This window comes from Melanotaenia boesemani, chromosome 4, assembly GCF_017639745.1.
Source record: "Melanotaenia boesemani isolate fMelBoe1 chromosome 4, fMelBoe1.pri, whole genome shotgun sequence".
NCBI classification, from domain to species: domain Eukaryota; kingdom Metazoa; phylum Chordata; class Actinopteri; order Atheriniformes; family Melanotaeniidae; genus Melanotaenia; species Melanotaenia boesemani.
Window position 1 is genome coordinate 26,654,110 of NC_055685.1, and position 16,851 is coordinate 26,670,960.

The window sequence follows — 16,851 nt, forward strand, 5'->3', positions numbered from 1 at the left end:
GATTAACACTACAAGTTCGAGGTAATACAGTGGTGGATAGTTTTGAAGACCGTCTCTCAAACCTTGTCCATAACTACATGCATCTGTATAATTTTTCCTACCCATTGCACAGTGACAAACACTTGTGCCTTAACAGATGGCAAAAAAAACAAACAAAAAAACCCAAAAACAAAGAAACAACAACAAAAAAAAAGATAAAAAAAAACAAAAAAAACAGATGGCAACAAATTGAATGCCCCAGAAATCTAATATGACTGGTAGATTATTTCAGAGCTGTGTACTGCCTCTAGTGGGGACCTCCAGCATTGAGCGTTTTTGCCACACTGTTGTTTTCAGTAAGTATATACACAAACGTAGCAGAAGGTTGACTGGTACACTTGCGTTCACAGCAAGTATATCCCAGCCCTAACACACCACAGAATAGTCCAGGGGACTTGGTTTGATTGAGTGGAGAATACCAAAGAATTTCACACCTGTGATTTGTTTTGCTTCCTGGACAGTGTCACAGAGTTAAAACAACTGCTTGCTTGGGACGATAATTTGCAAAACAACCTCTGACCAAGGAGAAAAAAAAGCATGACAAAGAATTGATTATCGATTGACTAGGACTGAACGTGGCTCGTTCACTGCAAATAAAACATGGAGGAACAATAAACTTATGTAGTCTTGGGGTTTCTTTTTTTTTCTTTGGTGTTTAAACCTAATTGCTACAGTCTGTCCAGCATGAGCAGCAGGAGAGGCAGAGAGCTATCCAGCATGTTTCTCTACAATACGCTCTACAACCCTTCCTCTCTTTGGTTCACTGGATGGTCTAATACTGCAAGCAAACCGTATCTGGATTCACCCAGAAGTGAACAGAGATCTCTTGTTTTCAAGCAGACCGGAGTTTGCTCCTTTGGTGTACACCAGAATATGAATGAGCCTTCATACTACTCCAAACATTTAGTTCTGCTGTGACCAGGGCAAGTTAAAAGCCGATCAACCAGTGTTAGAGAGGCTGGAGTCAGTGTGATTACAGTCAGACTAAATTATGGACATGGATTTTAAATATCAAGTTTTAATCTGACTGACTCCATAATTTGATTTGATTTCTAATGTCCTGTAAACACATTGAGTAATAATAATATAAATATAAGAAAGTAACTTAGGAAGGAAACTATTAGTTATGGTTATTTAATGTTGATGTAACATGATAAACACTTTACACAAAAATGTGTGACTTTGGCCCAATCCTAATTCTTTCACTTTTGCAGAAATAAGTAGCTCCTTTTCTATTAGGGATCAGTAAGCAGTGGCCATCATACATTCACATTTATGGAGTCGCATCACCTCTCATCCAAAAAGCTTCATCAGTGCTATTGAACAGGTGGGGAGTTTCAGACTCTAAGCTGTTGACATTCACACTTTGAGTGTCACTGAGGTATCACTGACCCTTTGCCTGATTCTCTTTGTGATTTAGGTCACTGGTCAGCACTTTCAGTGCAGCTTTGACTCTCCTGCCCACTACTTTCACAACATTTCACAGCTCGGTTCTCGTGGCCAAAATACTTCCAATACAAATACTTCCCTACACATGTTCCAAGTAATCTCAGTTACTCAATTTGTATATAAATAAGTGTGTTTTGCAAAACCATAAGTACATTCAGCAACTGAACTTTATCATTGCTGAGACATTATTGTGTTAACATGTCCCAGATTCCCCTGAGTCACATTTGTTATGGAAATATTTACAAGAATTTCAATAAGCTCAGTTCTGTGACAAGGCATGATAGGTGAAGTGCATAAAATAAATCACACTGTGATGCTGCAGAGCTTTTCAGCACACTGCATAACGAAAAGGTTTTTAACCCTGGAAATTCTGATGGCTCATCAGTTGTCGTCAGCCGTTTTCTAAACAACTCAGCTGTGCACACAAATGTGATATATAAATGGTTGTACACACAACACACCGTTCATCAGTACATTCCCACAGATTGTTGTTGCGTTATCTCCAATGAGCCAGCAGCTGTGAGTAATATTTGATGTGTTCTCTCATACAAATCTGGTTTGGATGCAAATATTTTTGAAATAGTGATTTTAAAATAGAACCAGCCTTCTTAGCTTTTGACTGACACCTTACTTGAGACTATATGAGCTTCCATGTCATTTCCACAGGCTGCCATAACCAATTGCACTGCAAGGAATTGCATGGCCTTCTTCTACCGTGTACGCACAGAGCTAGCTGAAAATGAGCTTGTTCAGGTCGAGGCCCATTAAAAGGCAATTTCCAGGACTAGCAGGACTGATCTGGGAGTTTAGTGCTAGGCTCATCTCAGTGCTGCTTTGCTCACGGTCTCTACAGAAATGATGACCAAAGATGAGCAGGAGGTCTTCTGTGAAAAATTCATTCCATGTGTTGGACACAATGCACAATGTATATTTTCTGGGAAATGGAAGACTGAGAAAACATCCTATTGAGTCACTTGAGGTAAAGCAGGTGGTCCCAGAATGTGTCTCCAGGATGGATTGTGTTCAGATTATCATAAGAATGAGGACAGAGTGGTCCTGGGCCGTCGTTGAATGTAGCCTCAGTGATTGTGTGTACTAGTCTGTTCTGAATGAGCTTACAGCTGTGTTTAGCCCTGGGGAGAGCCAATCATCCAGGATGGTCATAACAAATGTAAGCAGCCTCCTATAGCTTGAAATTCCCCACCAGTCAGTCCGACATGAAAAAGACTTCAGAATAAAAAGTGAAACATCTTCAAGAACCATGAAATCCAGTTCCAACATTAATGAGAATCTGCACATACATTTGATCAGTTATTGGTGTGCTGAATATTAAGCACAGGCTTATCACTATACTGAGAGCTAAATGCAAATGAACCAGTTCTGTAGTATTATCAGATTAACTTTATCAAAAGCCCAAAGTTATTTATATAAGAAAGCATTTATTTATTAAAATATAAACAAGAAATTAACACAGAAAACATAACCTGTAAGCAAAGAGATTTTTCAGTAGCTGTGTACTTCTTGACCTTACCTTGGTTTACTCTGCAGCGTATGGTACAGGCTTATCAATACTCTATTAAAATTTCTTTGAATCCAGCGAAAATAAGCTGCATTGAGACATGAGAAGAATTAAGCTAATGTTATTTTTTTGGTCACGATGCCAAAACAACAACCTTGTCTTTCTTCCATCTTTCTTGCCTTTCACACATACATCTATTAGAATGTACAGTCACACTTAAACTATACTCATACTCTAGTGCTCTTCATTGCTAGATATAGGAACTGGTTTCCATGGCGATGTGCTGTGGTTTTGTAGGATGGGGGCAGCTCTTCAGATCTCTGCAAGAGGAAACTTTCAGACTTGAGGAAATGTACTGCCGTCTCTTGATGGTGTCTGAGGATGTTGTTTGGTGAATGTGTGATGAGTAAAGCAAGTAACGAGAGTAAAAGAGATTAAGAAAGAAACAACAGAGTTCTCATGTATATTCTGCAAATTGCGTACATTCCTCAAGCTATGCAAGTCAAGGACGGAAAAACATTATTGAAAGAAATATATTTTCATTTTTATAATAAAATGTCCTACATAGATTTATGACATAGAAATTATTTAAAACTTTCTAAAACAACCAGAAAAGCAGAGATTATAATTAATTTGAGTTAAGATGGTGAGAACTTCCTTTTAAAAACTGAAATCAGACAATTCAATAATCAACATTTCTTTATGTATCAGCTGATAAGCTGATATTTGTCTATAGCTTATTAGTCAAACAAGCAATTATTAAACTGGCAGCTGAAGTCCAGCCTGAATTGAATGAATTAATATTGCCCTTTTTAATTTTTAAAGAATATTTCTTCTTTGAACTGAACTTTTAATCCTTAATATAGCTGGCTTTATGTTCTCTGTATTATCACCATTTTATTTTTAAATATTCTGTACTGTACTTTATGTTAATCTAAAATCTGAACAAACATCTTTGGGTTAACTGATTAAGTTACAGCGCAATATGAGTCTGAGTTGCCTTGTCTTGTTGCTTTTCTACTGTTTTGTTTGTATAGTGTACCATTGTTCTGGAGCTGCTAAGACAGATGAATTTTCCCACTGTGGGAGAAATAAGGTCTTATCTTATTTTTCTGTAGCTGTCTCCAGATAAATCAAAAGTTAAAGGTAACATTTTAGGAGCTATTTTTAAATGGTGTATGTCAGATTAAAAACTAAAAAAACTAAAAAAAAAAAAAAAGAGAGAGAGAGAGAAAATGATCTGAAATGGCCTCTTTTTGTGACACATGATAGAAGTTGTACTGAGTGGTGGCAACTGCTGGGAATACCTCCTGTGGAATGCTCTGCTGTTTTCCAGCAGGGTGTGAAGAGGGTGCAAGATTCTTCTCTGCTTTCCAATCAGTTTGTCATTGGCTGTGATGCTGCAGAGATTGTGGCACTGACAGATCTCTGTGGTCTTGCTCACATCAAAGGGCAGGTGGTCACAGAGTCATCTAAAAACTCCTACAGGTGACCAGACAAAGTCAGGTCTAACAGGGAGAAGATGAAAGGTTGGGGGATGGTTCCCTGTGGTGCACCTGCGCTGCTAACCCCCAGCTTAGATCAATGCCTCTGAAGTCACACAAACTGTGATGCTTTCTGTCAGGCTGTCACTAGTTAGGGAGGTTTCAGAAGTGACTCCAAAGCTTTGTACATGAACTAAATGCTGATGTCAGCAGGAAAACATTAAAACTTTTTTACAAAATAGATTACATAATATCTTTTCTCCTTTGATTTTGCATATGAATACTTTAAGATTTTTCTCCTTACCATTTATATATTATTTAGTTTTCAATAAAAAAAAATAAAAATAAAAGAAAGGTGACATTTCTTCTTAAAATGAGTTTCTCTATCAACTATGAAATGTGTCAGATCCAGTAGAATCTGTAAACTTCTACATTTATGTTTTTTTTTTTCATTTCCATAACAGAATCTTTGACACTCTCCCTGTGCCTTTCCCTCTTTCAGGTAATGCTGCTGTGATTGCCATAAATCTTTTTGATTATGTTTCAGGGCAAATCCAGGCTTATCTTTGAGCAGGGCTTGGGGTCACGGAAGGAAATCAAGGCAATATTTTGCAGAATTATTATTCCAGCAATGAGTATCCTTAAGTGTCTTTTCTCATCAGTAGTGTGATTAATGTGGGAAGTTGTAGAGGTTGTTCTCAGGCCCTCAAAGATGTTGCAGTGAAATGAGAATTCATGCATATCGAGGATTGATGTCTTATATTCTGAGATGATGTACATGGAAAAATGAAACAAATACATTTAGTTCATCCTGCTTAGAATACTTCCATCTATATTCATATATATTTAATAACCTACAAGATGGAAAACAAATTGCTCTTTCTTTACTGGACATTTGGATTTTCATACTAATACATTTGGTTTTGTAGTTTGTTTTTTGTAAACTTTAAGAAAAATAACAGATGGACAGAGGCAGCCACATATTATATACTGACACAATATCATTTATTTGTATTATTCATAAGAATCTTCGGATGAAGTTTTAAGCAGCTTGTTCTGTCAGAAATAAGTCTAACCATTAACTCACGGGATGACACCAATAAATAGCTATCATTAGTAAGCATAGCAAACTTCTCAGTCTCTTGGTCACCACGGTGACGAGGCCTGCCTCAGGTACTGATGAAAAAACACATGCTGAGATGTATGTATGTAACAAATACTACTTGATGTTTCTTCATGCCCTTTAAAACAAGTTCTAATGCTGACTTGTAAAGTACTACCTATGCCAGCAGCAGGAAGAAATATGACTCATATTAGCATTTCCACCTGAAGCACGTCATTCTTTAGTGTTTCCTTTCAAATTCTTGACATCCTCTGTTTAACATCTTGTTTAATCTACTTCTCTTTGGTGGTACTTTATAAATGTACTTTCTGTTTTTGTGGTGCTTTCTGTCTCTAGTTTTAGTTGAATTAACTGAATGAGAAGCCCCACATATGTCATTCTCTAGTGTTTCCTTTCAAGTTCACAACATCCTCTATAGCAGTGGTTCCCAACCTGGGGTCCCTGACCCTAAAGTGGTCCCCTAAGAGCACGGGGCTAGGCCTTGACCACCCAGAGCCTATGAGATTATTAAAATTACGCCTATGTCCACACAGAGGCGAGTTGAGGTGTATCCACTTTGTTTTTTGGGGGGAATTGGACGTTTTGTTCATGCGGAGCAAGAATTTCGGAAGCCCCAAAACACACAGTGGTTATATTTTATATTAATGCATATGTGCACATAAACAGTATGCATTACTATACAGTTTAATTTCAGGTATTTCCAACCCATAGACACAGTCACAAAAATCACAGGTGCCTTACCCTATCGCTTCATTACAACAGGGACAAACATAAACACACATTGTGATGCATAAACATAAACACAGAGATACAGACTCAAACAGCCACTGATGCAACACAACAGCAACAGCTGAAGCGGCGCTCTGATGATAATTGCTGTAGCTGTGGTCTGGCTGCCTGCAGAAACTGTTTGTGGATTATTAGAGAAGAGGTCGGTCCACAGTGAGGTGGCACAGAGACGCAGCAGAGGGGTTTCTTCAAAGTTAGTTGTGGCACAGCAGTATGTCAACACAGAGGTAAGATGAGAGAAGAAAATCAGACGGCCTGCAGCTCCGCCACTGACAAACAATACACCAATGACTGCAAAATGTTTAAACTATATGAAACACCCAAAGTTAGACACTGAATGGAAAAAGTTGAATAAAGCTGATAAAGACAGTTTTTAAGTTTCACTGAGTAGAAAATGTTTCACAATAAAAATGTGGGGCTTGTTATTTGTTTAACTGGCTAATTAAAATACAAAAGCTTACTGCACACAACACAGTGAGAAGCTAATGAAAAGCTGCTGTCCTGAAAAGAAATATGATCTCCTGTTAAATGAAGAAAAAGATGAATGCAAACAAGTATTAAACAGAAAAGAAAAATTTAAATAAATACTAAGAGATAAAACAAAGATGGAAAATCGGTAGGCACTTCTTTTATTTATTTTCTTTCACAGTGAAGACATGGAGTTTGTTGACTAGAATTCAAATACCTCAAAAGAAAGTAAAATGTGCCTGTTTTAATGAAAGATTCAGAAAACATTTTTTTTTTTTTTTTTTGCTGAACAAGTGCATGCAAAAGTTGTAGTGTCATTTTGTATTTTGCTCTACTGTCCTCTGTCAAATACCCACATTGATTTCTCTACTTTTGCAAATAATCCCCCCCCATGAAGGTGACATTTGTTCTGCTGTCCTCCTTCACACGAAAGGCCAACGGCTGGAGGAAAACAGATGGGAAATTGCACTCTCAGTGCTGATGATCAGCATTGTCCTGCTGTTTTATTCAAGTATACTGCAGCACAGGATGTTTTTGCTGGAGACAGACCCTCCACATGCTCAGACAAAATGTTGCAATTAATTAGCTGAATGTGACGTGTCTGAAACTGGATGATACAGTGATTCTTCTACTCTAAATAAGGAACTTATTTTCCTACCTGCATAAAGAAGGCAGGTGCTGCTGGAGTTTTGCCATCACTACCAAGGTGGCTCTGCATATTTGTAAATCCAGCTATTGTGAACTCGTTTTTCTCTTTCACAATTTTTTCTCAAAAAGATAACCCTGTACCAGCACCTGGAAACAATTATACACTCCCCGAATGACTTACAATAAAAATAGACAAGAATGGGAATGTTTTCAATACAGTTGCCCAAACTTATTTATATATTTTTATCTGTAGTACCATTCCTCTTTCTGCCCACACAGAAAGTTATATAAATGGCCCACTGAGTTTTAGTGGGAAGTCCACAAGTGAAAGAATTAGAAATGCATGTATTCTTTAAACAACCTTTGCCTTGCACTGACTTTAACCCACTCGCTGCAGTCTTCTTAAGTAAACTAAACTGACGTGTTACTATTTTTGCATCAGTTATTTGAATTCAGTGTTTATGCAAAAAGATGTTAAGTTAATTTAATGCAGCACTGAGGAAAGAAGGCAGACATCTGTATGATTTTTTGTTAAACCTTGATGGTTGGAAGTTAGCTTCTCCATCAATTTTGTTATTAAATATAATTTAAATGCCAACCTTTTACTAATTTATACATTATACAATTCATGATTTATGTTTGAGTAAAACAGGAAAAAGAGTGTATTTTGTCATAGTTTAAGAAAATGAATTGCCTGTTTCAGCCTAAATTTCACACACAAAGCAAATACGTACAGTAGTAAATCACAAGATTTATGCATTTTCGTGTGTACCTGTATCGACTGACTGTATGAATGATAAATATTTTAATACATTGAAAGCCAGTTGCCCTTTAAAGCTGGACTGGACTGAAACCAAACAAAAATAATGTGAACATACCAGGTCTTTATTAAAATCTTTATGTTATTAACCATTAACAAATGTTTACATGGTAATATTTTTGTGCGATTTTGCTTCTTGTTGGTAAGTTTTCTATAAAGTCTTTAGTTCAGAGCTTCACTGGTGGCACTTTTCCTTTTTTTGATAAATAAGCTACTGTAACTTGATTAAAACGTAAAAGCTGCCTATTTATCGACCCACAAAAAATATTCATCCATTGGCAAGAATAACAAAGAAACCATTGTACAGTGACATGCCTTTATTTTTCCAGTGTTCAAACAAAACGCTGAACTTTTTATTTCACTTGAAGATTTTTTTAAAGATGTTGATACAAAGCAACACACACAAAAAGAAAGCCCACCATGTAGACTCATCAGAAAAACAACTGCTTTTCAAGTATATTCTTGACTCCTCTTCTCCTCACCTATACCGCCTCTTCGCAATCCTCTGACCTCCTCCTCTGTCTTTTCTTTTTTACTTAATAAGGAAGCTGTGAGAAAGAGGTGGATAAGAGGCAGAGGAGAGAAGAGGTAAAGAGCAGAGAAAGGAGGGAAAGAAAGAAGAGTGCAGAGATGAATAAAGTGGTATTTTTTGTTATTGTGGTTATAGCTTGTGTTGAATAACTGGAGCTTTTTTTTATGGAGGCAAAAAAATATTCGTACAGAAATCTGCTGTCGATCTTGTGGGGAAAAAATACTTTTAAAATTACTCCAAAGAATTAAACAGTTTGTGGAAGCGTGTAATCAGACAAAATATCTCAAAGCCTGCTGGGGATACATTTGTATTTATAAAGGAAACGGAGAACAGAAAACTTGCCTTTGAATGCTTGTAGGCTAGACACAATTCATATTCAAGACATGCACCTTAATCATACACAGGAAGTCATAATCAAACATAAATAACAGCAATTTAAAATGAATTTAGAACTCAATATAAGCAGCAGTGAAGTGCATTAATAAAGCACCCTGCAGACGTGCTCACCCTGCCTGTTAGACTCTTTCTCTGTTGCTTTTTACCTGCAATTCATGTTTCATACCTAAATAAAATAGTCAAATTTGGTGAAACAAAATAAGAATGAAAGTTTCAAATAATTCTTAAAACACAAGGACAAAAATCACCCGTTAATTAGCTTATTACCTTCAAAAGTTAAATTATCTCAAACGGTCTGCAATCTTAAGCCATGTCCACACTAACAATATTTCAACAAACACAGTTTCCCTCCCTTTTTCTTCAAAAATCATGTCTATGCACTGTTTTTTTTTTATTTTATTTTTTTTATCTGTCTACAAAGAAATGAAAAACGCAACCAGAACAGCTCCAAGATTCATTGTGCCAACCTTAGTTTTTCCTAAATTCATTTCCAAAGCAGCTGCATGGACAATCCAAAGGTGATTGATGTCAAAAGGAAGAATACAGCCAAAACTGATCCAAAAAAAAACCACAACTTCTTGCTTTTATCAATGCATTAAAGACAACAACTATGGGTTTTAAACATTTTAACATACTGAGATTCTATCATTTGGATCTATTTCAAATAACAATTCAGAGCAGGGTTCAGGTCCTGAATTATTCCCAGATCCAAAGCTGAATTTGAGCATCTGGGAGTTTTAGTTGTTGAGTAGTAATTTCCTTCAGTTGCTCAAGTGGCAATGGATTGGACCCAGACTGTGCAGAGCTGTGTTTTTAAACATTAAATCTTTTTTATGTAGTTGTGACCTTTAGTTAAAAGTGGGACTAAATTGCTGCAGTTATGGCTTACTAAGCCAGAGGGAATTAGTGTCGACATCACAAACAAACTTTGGAAAATATCTCTGACTACTAATAATCTTGATAAATGAGGACACTAGGTGAACATACATGACACAGGCTTCAAATAATGACAGACTGATAGGTGCCTGTAAAATTTTAAAAGTGGTCTCTTAATAAATACTGTTTCTGCATCCTGAACATTTTTAAAAGAATGTTTCTAACCAAACAGTGTTTTTAAATTGGTAAACCAAGAGGAACTATTAGATCCTGTTTTAATATGTGCTTCATGTTTTAATTCAATCTCAGTTAATTTAAGATCCCATCTACTGTTGTGTATTTTCAATTCTGTTTGAAAAGGTGTTCAAGCTTCAATGGAAAATGTTCCTACAGTTACCTGTAGGGGTATCCATGGTACTTGGATCTGAAGATGGAGAGCAGGAAGCTAAAGAAGAAGACCACCAGCCCAAGGCCAACTAGGCAAATGACTGGAAGAAGACACACACAGAGAAAGAGCTGTGTTAAATTGCTGGTTATGAAGACAATACCTGCCACTTTCAAAATAATACGTTTCATTCAAAGAGCTGATGAAACTATGTATGTATATATATATATATATATATATATATATATATATATATACATATATATATATATATGTACACCTACAAATCAACAATGTTTAGCTGAAGTTGGATTTATTACAGAAACATTTTCAACACGATGTGTCATGAAAACCATCACTTATGAGAATCAGGCAGTGAGTGAAAGCTGCAAATCTGAAAAATGACAGGTTTAAACATACATTTTAAGTTCTAGGCCTCTGCTGCTGTACAGTGTGACAACATAGGCTGCTGTGCCTGCACTGTTTGGATGAGAACAAGCAGTTTCTGCGTGGGAACTATCAACAGCACTGCCAGTGTCCTTATCAATGGACTTGACTTCGAGCTCAACAGAGAGCTATTTACCAGTGATTCCCTACTGCATGCAGGTCAGAGCACCTTACACTGGTGCTTTGCTATTAATTGTATATTTATTTCAAATTATTTTAATAAAAATCTGTAAACATTTCAGTGCCTAAACAATGACATGAGCTATAATGGCCAATGACTAATGTGGCAAACTGTGAGCACAACCTCCATTTTTTTTAACCTTTCAGTCTTAATACCTACATCTGATGCTTTTGAATTTGCCCTTTTTTCTAACCCTTGGAGCTTCCAAAACTCTGATTCCTGCTTAAAATTATTAGACAATGGCCTGTGAGAAAATTTGATTTTGGGCTAAAGGCATCCATTTCAATCATGTCATGCACATTACAAGCACTGATGCAACGCTCTTTGATCTCTATTTAAACTGAATGTGCTTGCAGGGTTTAGACATGCCAGAAACTCAAGGCTTCCTCTTCTCTTCATGTTAGTAGCTGACTCAACCTACCACACACACTTGAACAATAACATACATTGCCAGGTGGGGTGTGTAACAGCACAATGAAATGCTCTGCTAGAAAACTGGCTTTCACGTGGTGTTCATCTGAACACTGCTATAAAACAAAACCATTCTAAGGTCCAAGAAGGTAATGCTCCCTCCAGCCCTGAAATGGGACAATGCAAATCGGTGAACCACTTCCTGCAGTGCAAGTGTCAAACAGAAAAGCATCATCCATCACATCATTTGTGGCTGCCAACAAATATGAAAAACATTCAAATGAAACAGAGGTTAAAACAGGACTGGCATATTTCATCGCAACAGACATGATGCTCCTCGGGGTTATTATTAGTATAATCTTCTCATAACTCACAGCATTATCAAACTCTACGTTGTGATCAAGATCAAGACTGATTAATATAGAATATTCTGGTTATTTTTTTTCCAAAGTTTTTCCAAAGTTCTGGTGCAAGACCCCACAGGAGTCAATGGAGGTCCACAGTTTATGACAGGTCAGAGCTGATTGGTGGACTAATATTAGGTAAGTGATGTAAAGATGGTTGCTAAATAATGTGAAAGTATATTTGGAATAATAAAATAAGGAAGAATATGGTGCCTTTTATCATGAAAGAAATAAAACTATAACAACTTTACTTAGACAATCACTCAAAACACTGACACTTTCGTATCAGCCTGCTGTGATGCTAAAGCTATTATCATCTTATTTCCTTAGTGGCCATTCCAAACTGAAATATACATAAACATGATCTTTAATCTGCAGGGGTAATTACGTGCACCTGTATAAGTGGGCGCATGAGTGTATGCACACACCCTCATGCAGTATCTAATCCTTGAGAGGCACTGTGTTAAATTAAACTGTCACCACCGACTGATATTGTTAATCACGGATTAGGATGAGTACCTCTCCTGGAGACTGAATAGCCAGATAGCCCTCTAACTTTGTGTGTGTGTGTGAGAGAGAGAGAGAGACAGGGAGGGAGGGAGACAATGTATGTGTGCTCTGTGTCTGTGTGTGTGGTCTGTAATGCATACATGTATAAGTCTACATTCGCTGCCATCGCTCAGTGTCAGCTGCTCCATAACTGCTCCGCTTTCGTTCTTTAACTGTCCAAGCAAAAAGAAATATTTACATTCCTCATAAGAGTCTCAGACTTTGTGCTGTGACAGATGGATCAAACGCTAATCCATGACGCAGACTCTTATGTACCCGAACATACACAGCCCCCATGTCTGTTCTTAACTGTGATGTTAAACCATCACAGGTAAACAAGTAATTCATTTAAATGCATGATTTCGAAGCCTAAAAAAAAAAACAAACAAACAAAAAAAACAAACTACATGAAGTTTACACTAATTTAAGAGAACGTCCTGACAAGTATTGTAACACAAACTGAGTAACACTGATGGACCTAATGCATATTTGAGTGGGTCTCCATGGAGCCCTTTGGCCCCTGTGTTTCATGGGTTACTATATCTACTTATGCACATGTGGGAGCGTCAGAGTGTCTGTGTATCTTCATTAAGTATAGAGGGGTGTATTCCCCTTCCTCATCAATTATGACAAAGATTTCAGCATGTATCCATGGATAATGACACTCCTAAACACACCCCCCCCCCCCCCCCCCCCCACACACACACACACACGCCAATATGTTAAGTGATTTATGACCTTGGCAAAATGACAAGTTGTTTAAGCTGAATAATTTCCCTCACTGACAAAGGTGGTAATCCCTCTTTTGACTGTTTGACTTGACTCTATTTAAGTCATGATATATTGGCCTGTTAAAAAACAGGAGGAGAAAGCCGATGCGAGGTTAAGCCTCTGTCATCAGAGCACAAATATGAATAGATGTGGCGTTAAATGGTTCATTGCAGTTTATTCTTTGATAGTCAATACAAAGAAAATACAAAGTAGGCCAGTCTTTGGATACAACTGCTAATAATCCAGACTTCAAAAAAATAAATAAATGAACAAAACCTGGTTATATTCTGGCAGCTTGGGCACCAGAAAAATACAGTGAAAAAAATATTGTAAAATTACAGTAAAGTTTCACAATAAAATGCAGTTTATACATTTTATACAGTTTATATATTTTATTTTACATGGGATATTTTGTTTTATTTATTTTAATGTTTAATGAAATAAGCATATGTATTATTAAGTTTGTTGCTAGTCCGGAGACTAAGTCGTATTTTAACGTTTTCAAAAATGATGATGCATGCATGATGAATCAGCAGTGCTGGGAGTGTAGAATTAGGCAGATGTCACAAATGAACCCACATATGACCTGAGGCTAACAGCCCCCCCCCCCCCCCCCCCCCCAAAAAAAAAATAAAATAAAATAAATAAAAAAAAACTGTTCTCAAGTTCAACAAATGAAATTAAAAACAAAAAATTTGCTTGCTGATTTTTTGTTTTTTTTAGTTGCACTGACCATGTTCATGCAGAGCATGGAGGAACAACACTTCTTTGTATTAAATCCATGGTGAAATTGTACAAACTCCCATCTGTATTGCTACTCTGGAGTCAGACATATTCGGTGAATCAGCTACACCCTGATCCAAGAGAGATGTAATTTCTTTATTTAGAGACTTTCTCCTCTGTCCTTTCCTCAAGTGGCCTGCGTCTTTATGGAGATGACTTTATACTGTAGCAGGATAATGAGTCAAAATGCAGCTCAAACCTACTCAAGAACAACTTGAAGATCAAAGAGGACCAAGGAGAGGCTTTAGGATTTTTGCATTAACTTATGGATGCAATGCAGCCATCATTAAAAGCACCAAGTGGAATACTAAATAGATGAGAAACAAACCTGTATGCTTCGACTTTTTAACTGTTCAGTGAAATTGTTACGTTGATATACTTTGTGATTAAAGACGTATTACATTTGAAACAGCTGCAAAACTGAAATAAAATCTGCTCTAATGATCTGAGGCCTTCAGGCTCCTGTACTGACATTTTATATTTTAAACATGTATATATGCAGGGTGTGAAAATGAACTGTAACATAGGGGCTCCTGTGCCTATAAGTAACTACAGAAATTCAGCAAGGTAAATACAGTTTATCACTGTGTGGTCCTGTACTCTACTATATTTAGGAGGTCAGTTTTAGGACGCTATTAATGCCTTTGCTGACTAACAAAGTGAGGGCTTTAATCCAGATGTCTGTTGAAACAGGAGTTTATGCAGAATTGAGTGAAGTAGAAGCTACTGTATATATAGGTTTTAACACCCGCATCGACTAATTAGACCGAATTTCAAGCCTGACCGTCAGTCTGTTGCTGATTGATACATATTCGCTGTCACTTCAACACAAATTTATTCAATTTGCCTGTAAGGACATGTGTCTATCCTGACATGTCGTGTAGCATGGACATTTCTGTCCTGCAGCATAACATCATCTGCATGGTAAATTTTCTTAAATTTATTGACATTAGCAGTTATTATCTGTAAAAAGTGGAGGGGAGAGGGGAGAGAGGGAGGGGGGGGACTGATCTAGTTGATAAATTGAAAATCAGAAGAGTCTGCAGATAAGACGCTGAAAATAGAAGACAAGCAGAGAAAGAGTATGATTTATGAGGACTTGGTCAAGATGAACAGAAAAAAGATGGAAAGCCTGTCAGAAACTGTATAGCATGGAGAGCCGTCTGTGCACATGGAATGCTACATGCAAAACATTATGCACTTGTGCAAGTTCAGTATAATATTTAAGGAAAAAAAGTATTGAGACAGTTTGTTTTAATTGTCAAGTTTACACATTCCACTAACTCAAACTTGATAATCTCACCTCTATGTTTCTGCAAGGCATTCATAGGGCATATGGAAAAGATTAATCTTACTGCCTCATCAAAAAAGCGCTTCCACTCTTGGAAGTGTTGATAACAGCATACAACAAGCTTGCACTTCTTACAGTGACAACAGCAGAAACTCACCAGCAACATACAAATGAGTGTCTCTGTTCTGGTTGGGATCATTTCTGCCTGATATGCAAAAGGGATAGGATAGGCAAACACAACCAGAGGCACTTTTCCATTTTCAATCATAACTTTTTACTTGTTAAGTAATGTCTTCCTTAAATGCTCACCTGGGAACAAAAGCAGCTGGTGGAAAGTTTGTCTTGAGTGTCCTGGACACGCTTAACTGACACAAGTGTGTCTTCAAGTTGCTTTGTGTCCTACAAAAGTCGCGTTTCCACCACCGTGTATGACTCTGGACGGGTCGGTATGCATTTTGTTTTGGAGCTTGAGACACTGCAATCCACTGATTGGTCAAAAGCATTGTTACTTCCTGTGCGATTTGGCACAATAAGAACAAAGCAGCAAAAGCGCCATGGTTAAATATACTGTGGATTTTTTTGTTTTTTAAAGCCAGAAAAAGGAAGAACACAAACTGCTGAATGTTTGCCATCCTCCTAACAAATCCAGGCTATCATGTCACCCTATTATGTAGCTGACGCATCTTTTGCTATCTGACATATACACCGTCTACCAGGTAAGGGCATGGCTGGCTGTGGAAATGCAAAAGAGATCAGGGTTTACCAAACCAGACCACATCAAATTGTCTCGTTCCTTGGTGTAAACAGGGCTAAAGAGTCCTGCGTAACCTCTCAGCAGGACAATGGCATGTGCAATTTAGCTTATAATAAGCTAATAAAGGTTTGACCCTTGCATGGTCCAACCTTCTGAACTGTAATGAACAGCCTGTATAAGAGTTGCCTTTTAATGTGTACACAATGTAAATTGCAAAAATAAATAAATTAAAAAAATTATTTGCTTGTTACATATTTAGTGGTCTTACAACTGAGCTATCAGACATGTAAACCTTAAGCTTTCGACAACTGCTTCAAACAGAATTGACTTACTTCTTCGTTTGCCAACATCTCCTTTGGAGGTAGCAGCCTCGTTGAGCAGAACCATCCCCATGGTAATCGCAGCATCTGGGACAAGGTTGTCAAGGAAATGAGACACATACAAGGACAAAAAAAGCTGCATGTTCACACTGACCCAGAAGGGACTGCAGGACATACATATACACTTAGTTAGGCACATTCACATACCTGTGCAGAGCAGCACACATTAGAAAGAACATACTGTGAGTGTCTGTGGTTTGAACACAATAACAGAAAACACTTCAGATTATGAAGAAATCTCAGGCATGATCACAACAATGGATCTGATTTCAGTGCATAACCTTCATCTTTTGTTGAAACGGTGCCAGTTAAGCTCACCAACTTGCATGTGGTTAATAGTGCATTTTCTTTA

The 16,851-nt window shown here is 37.3% G+C and overlaps 1 protein-coding gene across 1 annotated transcript in view; it reads right to left on the minus strand.

Annotated features, from left to right (window-relative positions):
- Positions 1–8,388: 8,388 nt before the first annotated feature.
- Positions 8,389–16,851, minus strand: part of tusc3 (tumor suppressor candidate 3) — a 70,969-nt gene continuing 62,506 nt past the window's right edge. The window contains exons 8-10 of the mRNA XM_041983630.1: positions 16,452–16,526; positions 10,541–10,631; positions 8,389–8,887 (exon numbers count right to left, since the gene is read on the minus strand). Of these exons, the coding sequence (XP_041839564.1) occupies positions 8,872–8,887; positions 10,541–10,631; positions 16,452–16,526 (182 nt within the window). The 3' untranslated portion in view covers positions 8,389–8,871. The remainder of the gene's footprint in view (positions 8,888–10,540; positions 10,632–16,451; positions 16,527–16,851) is intronic.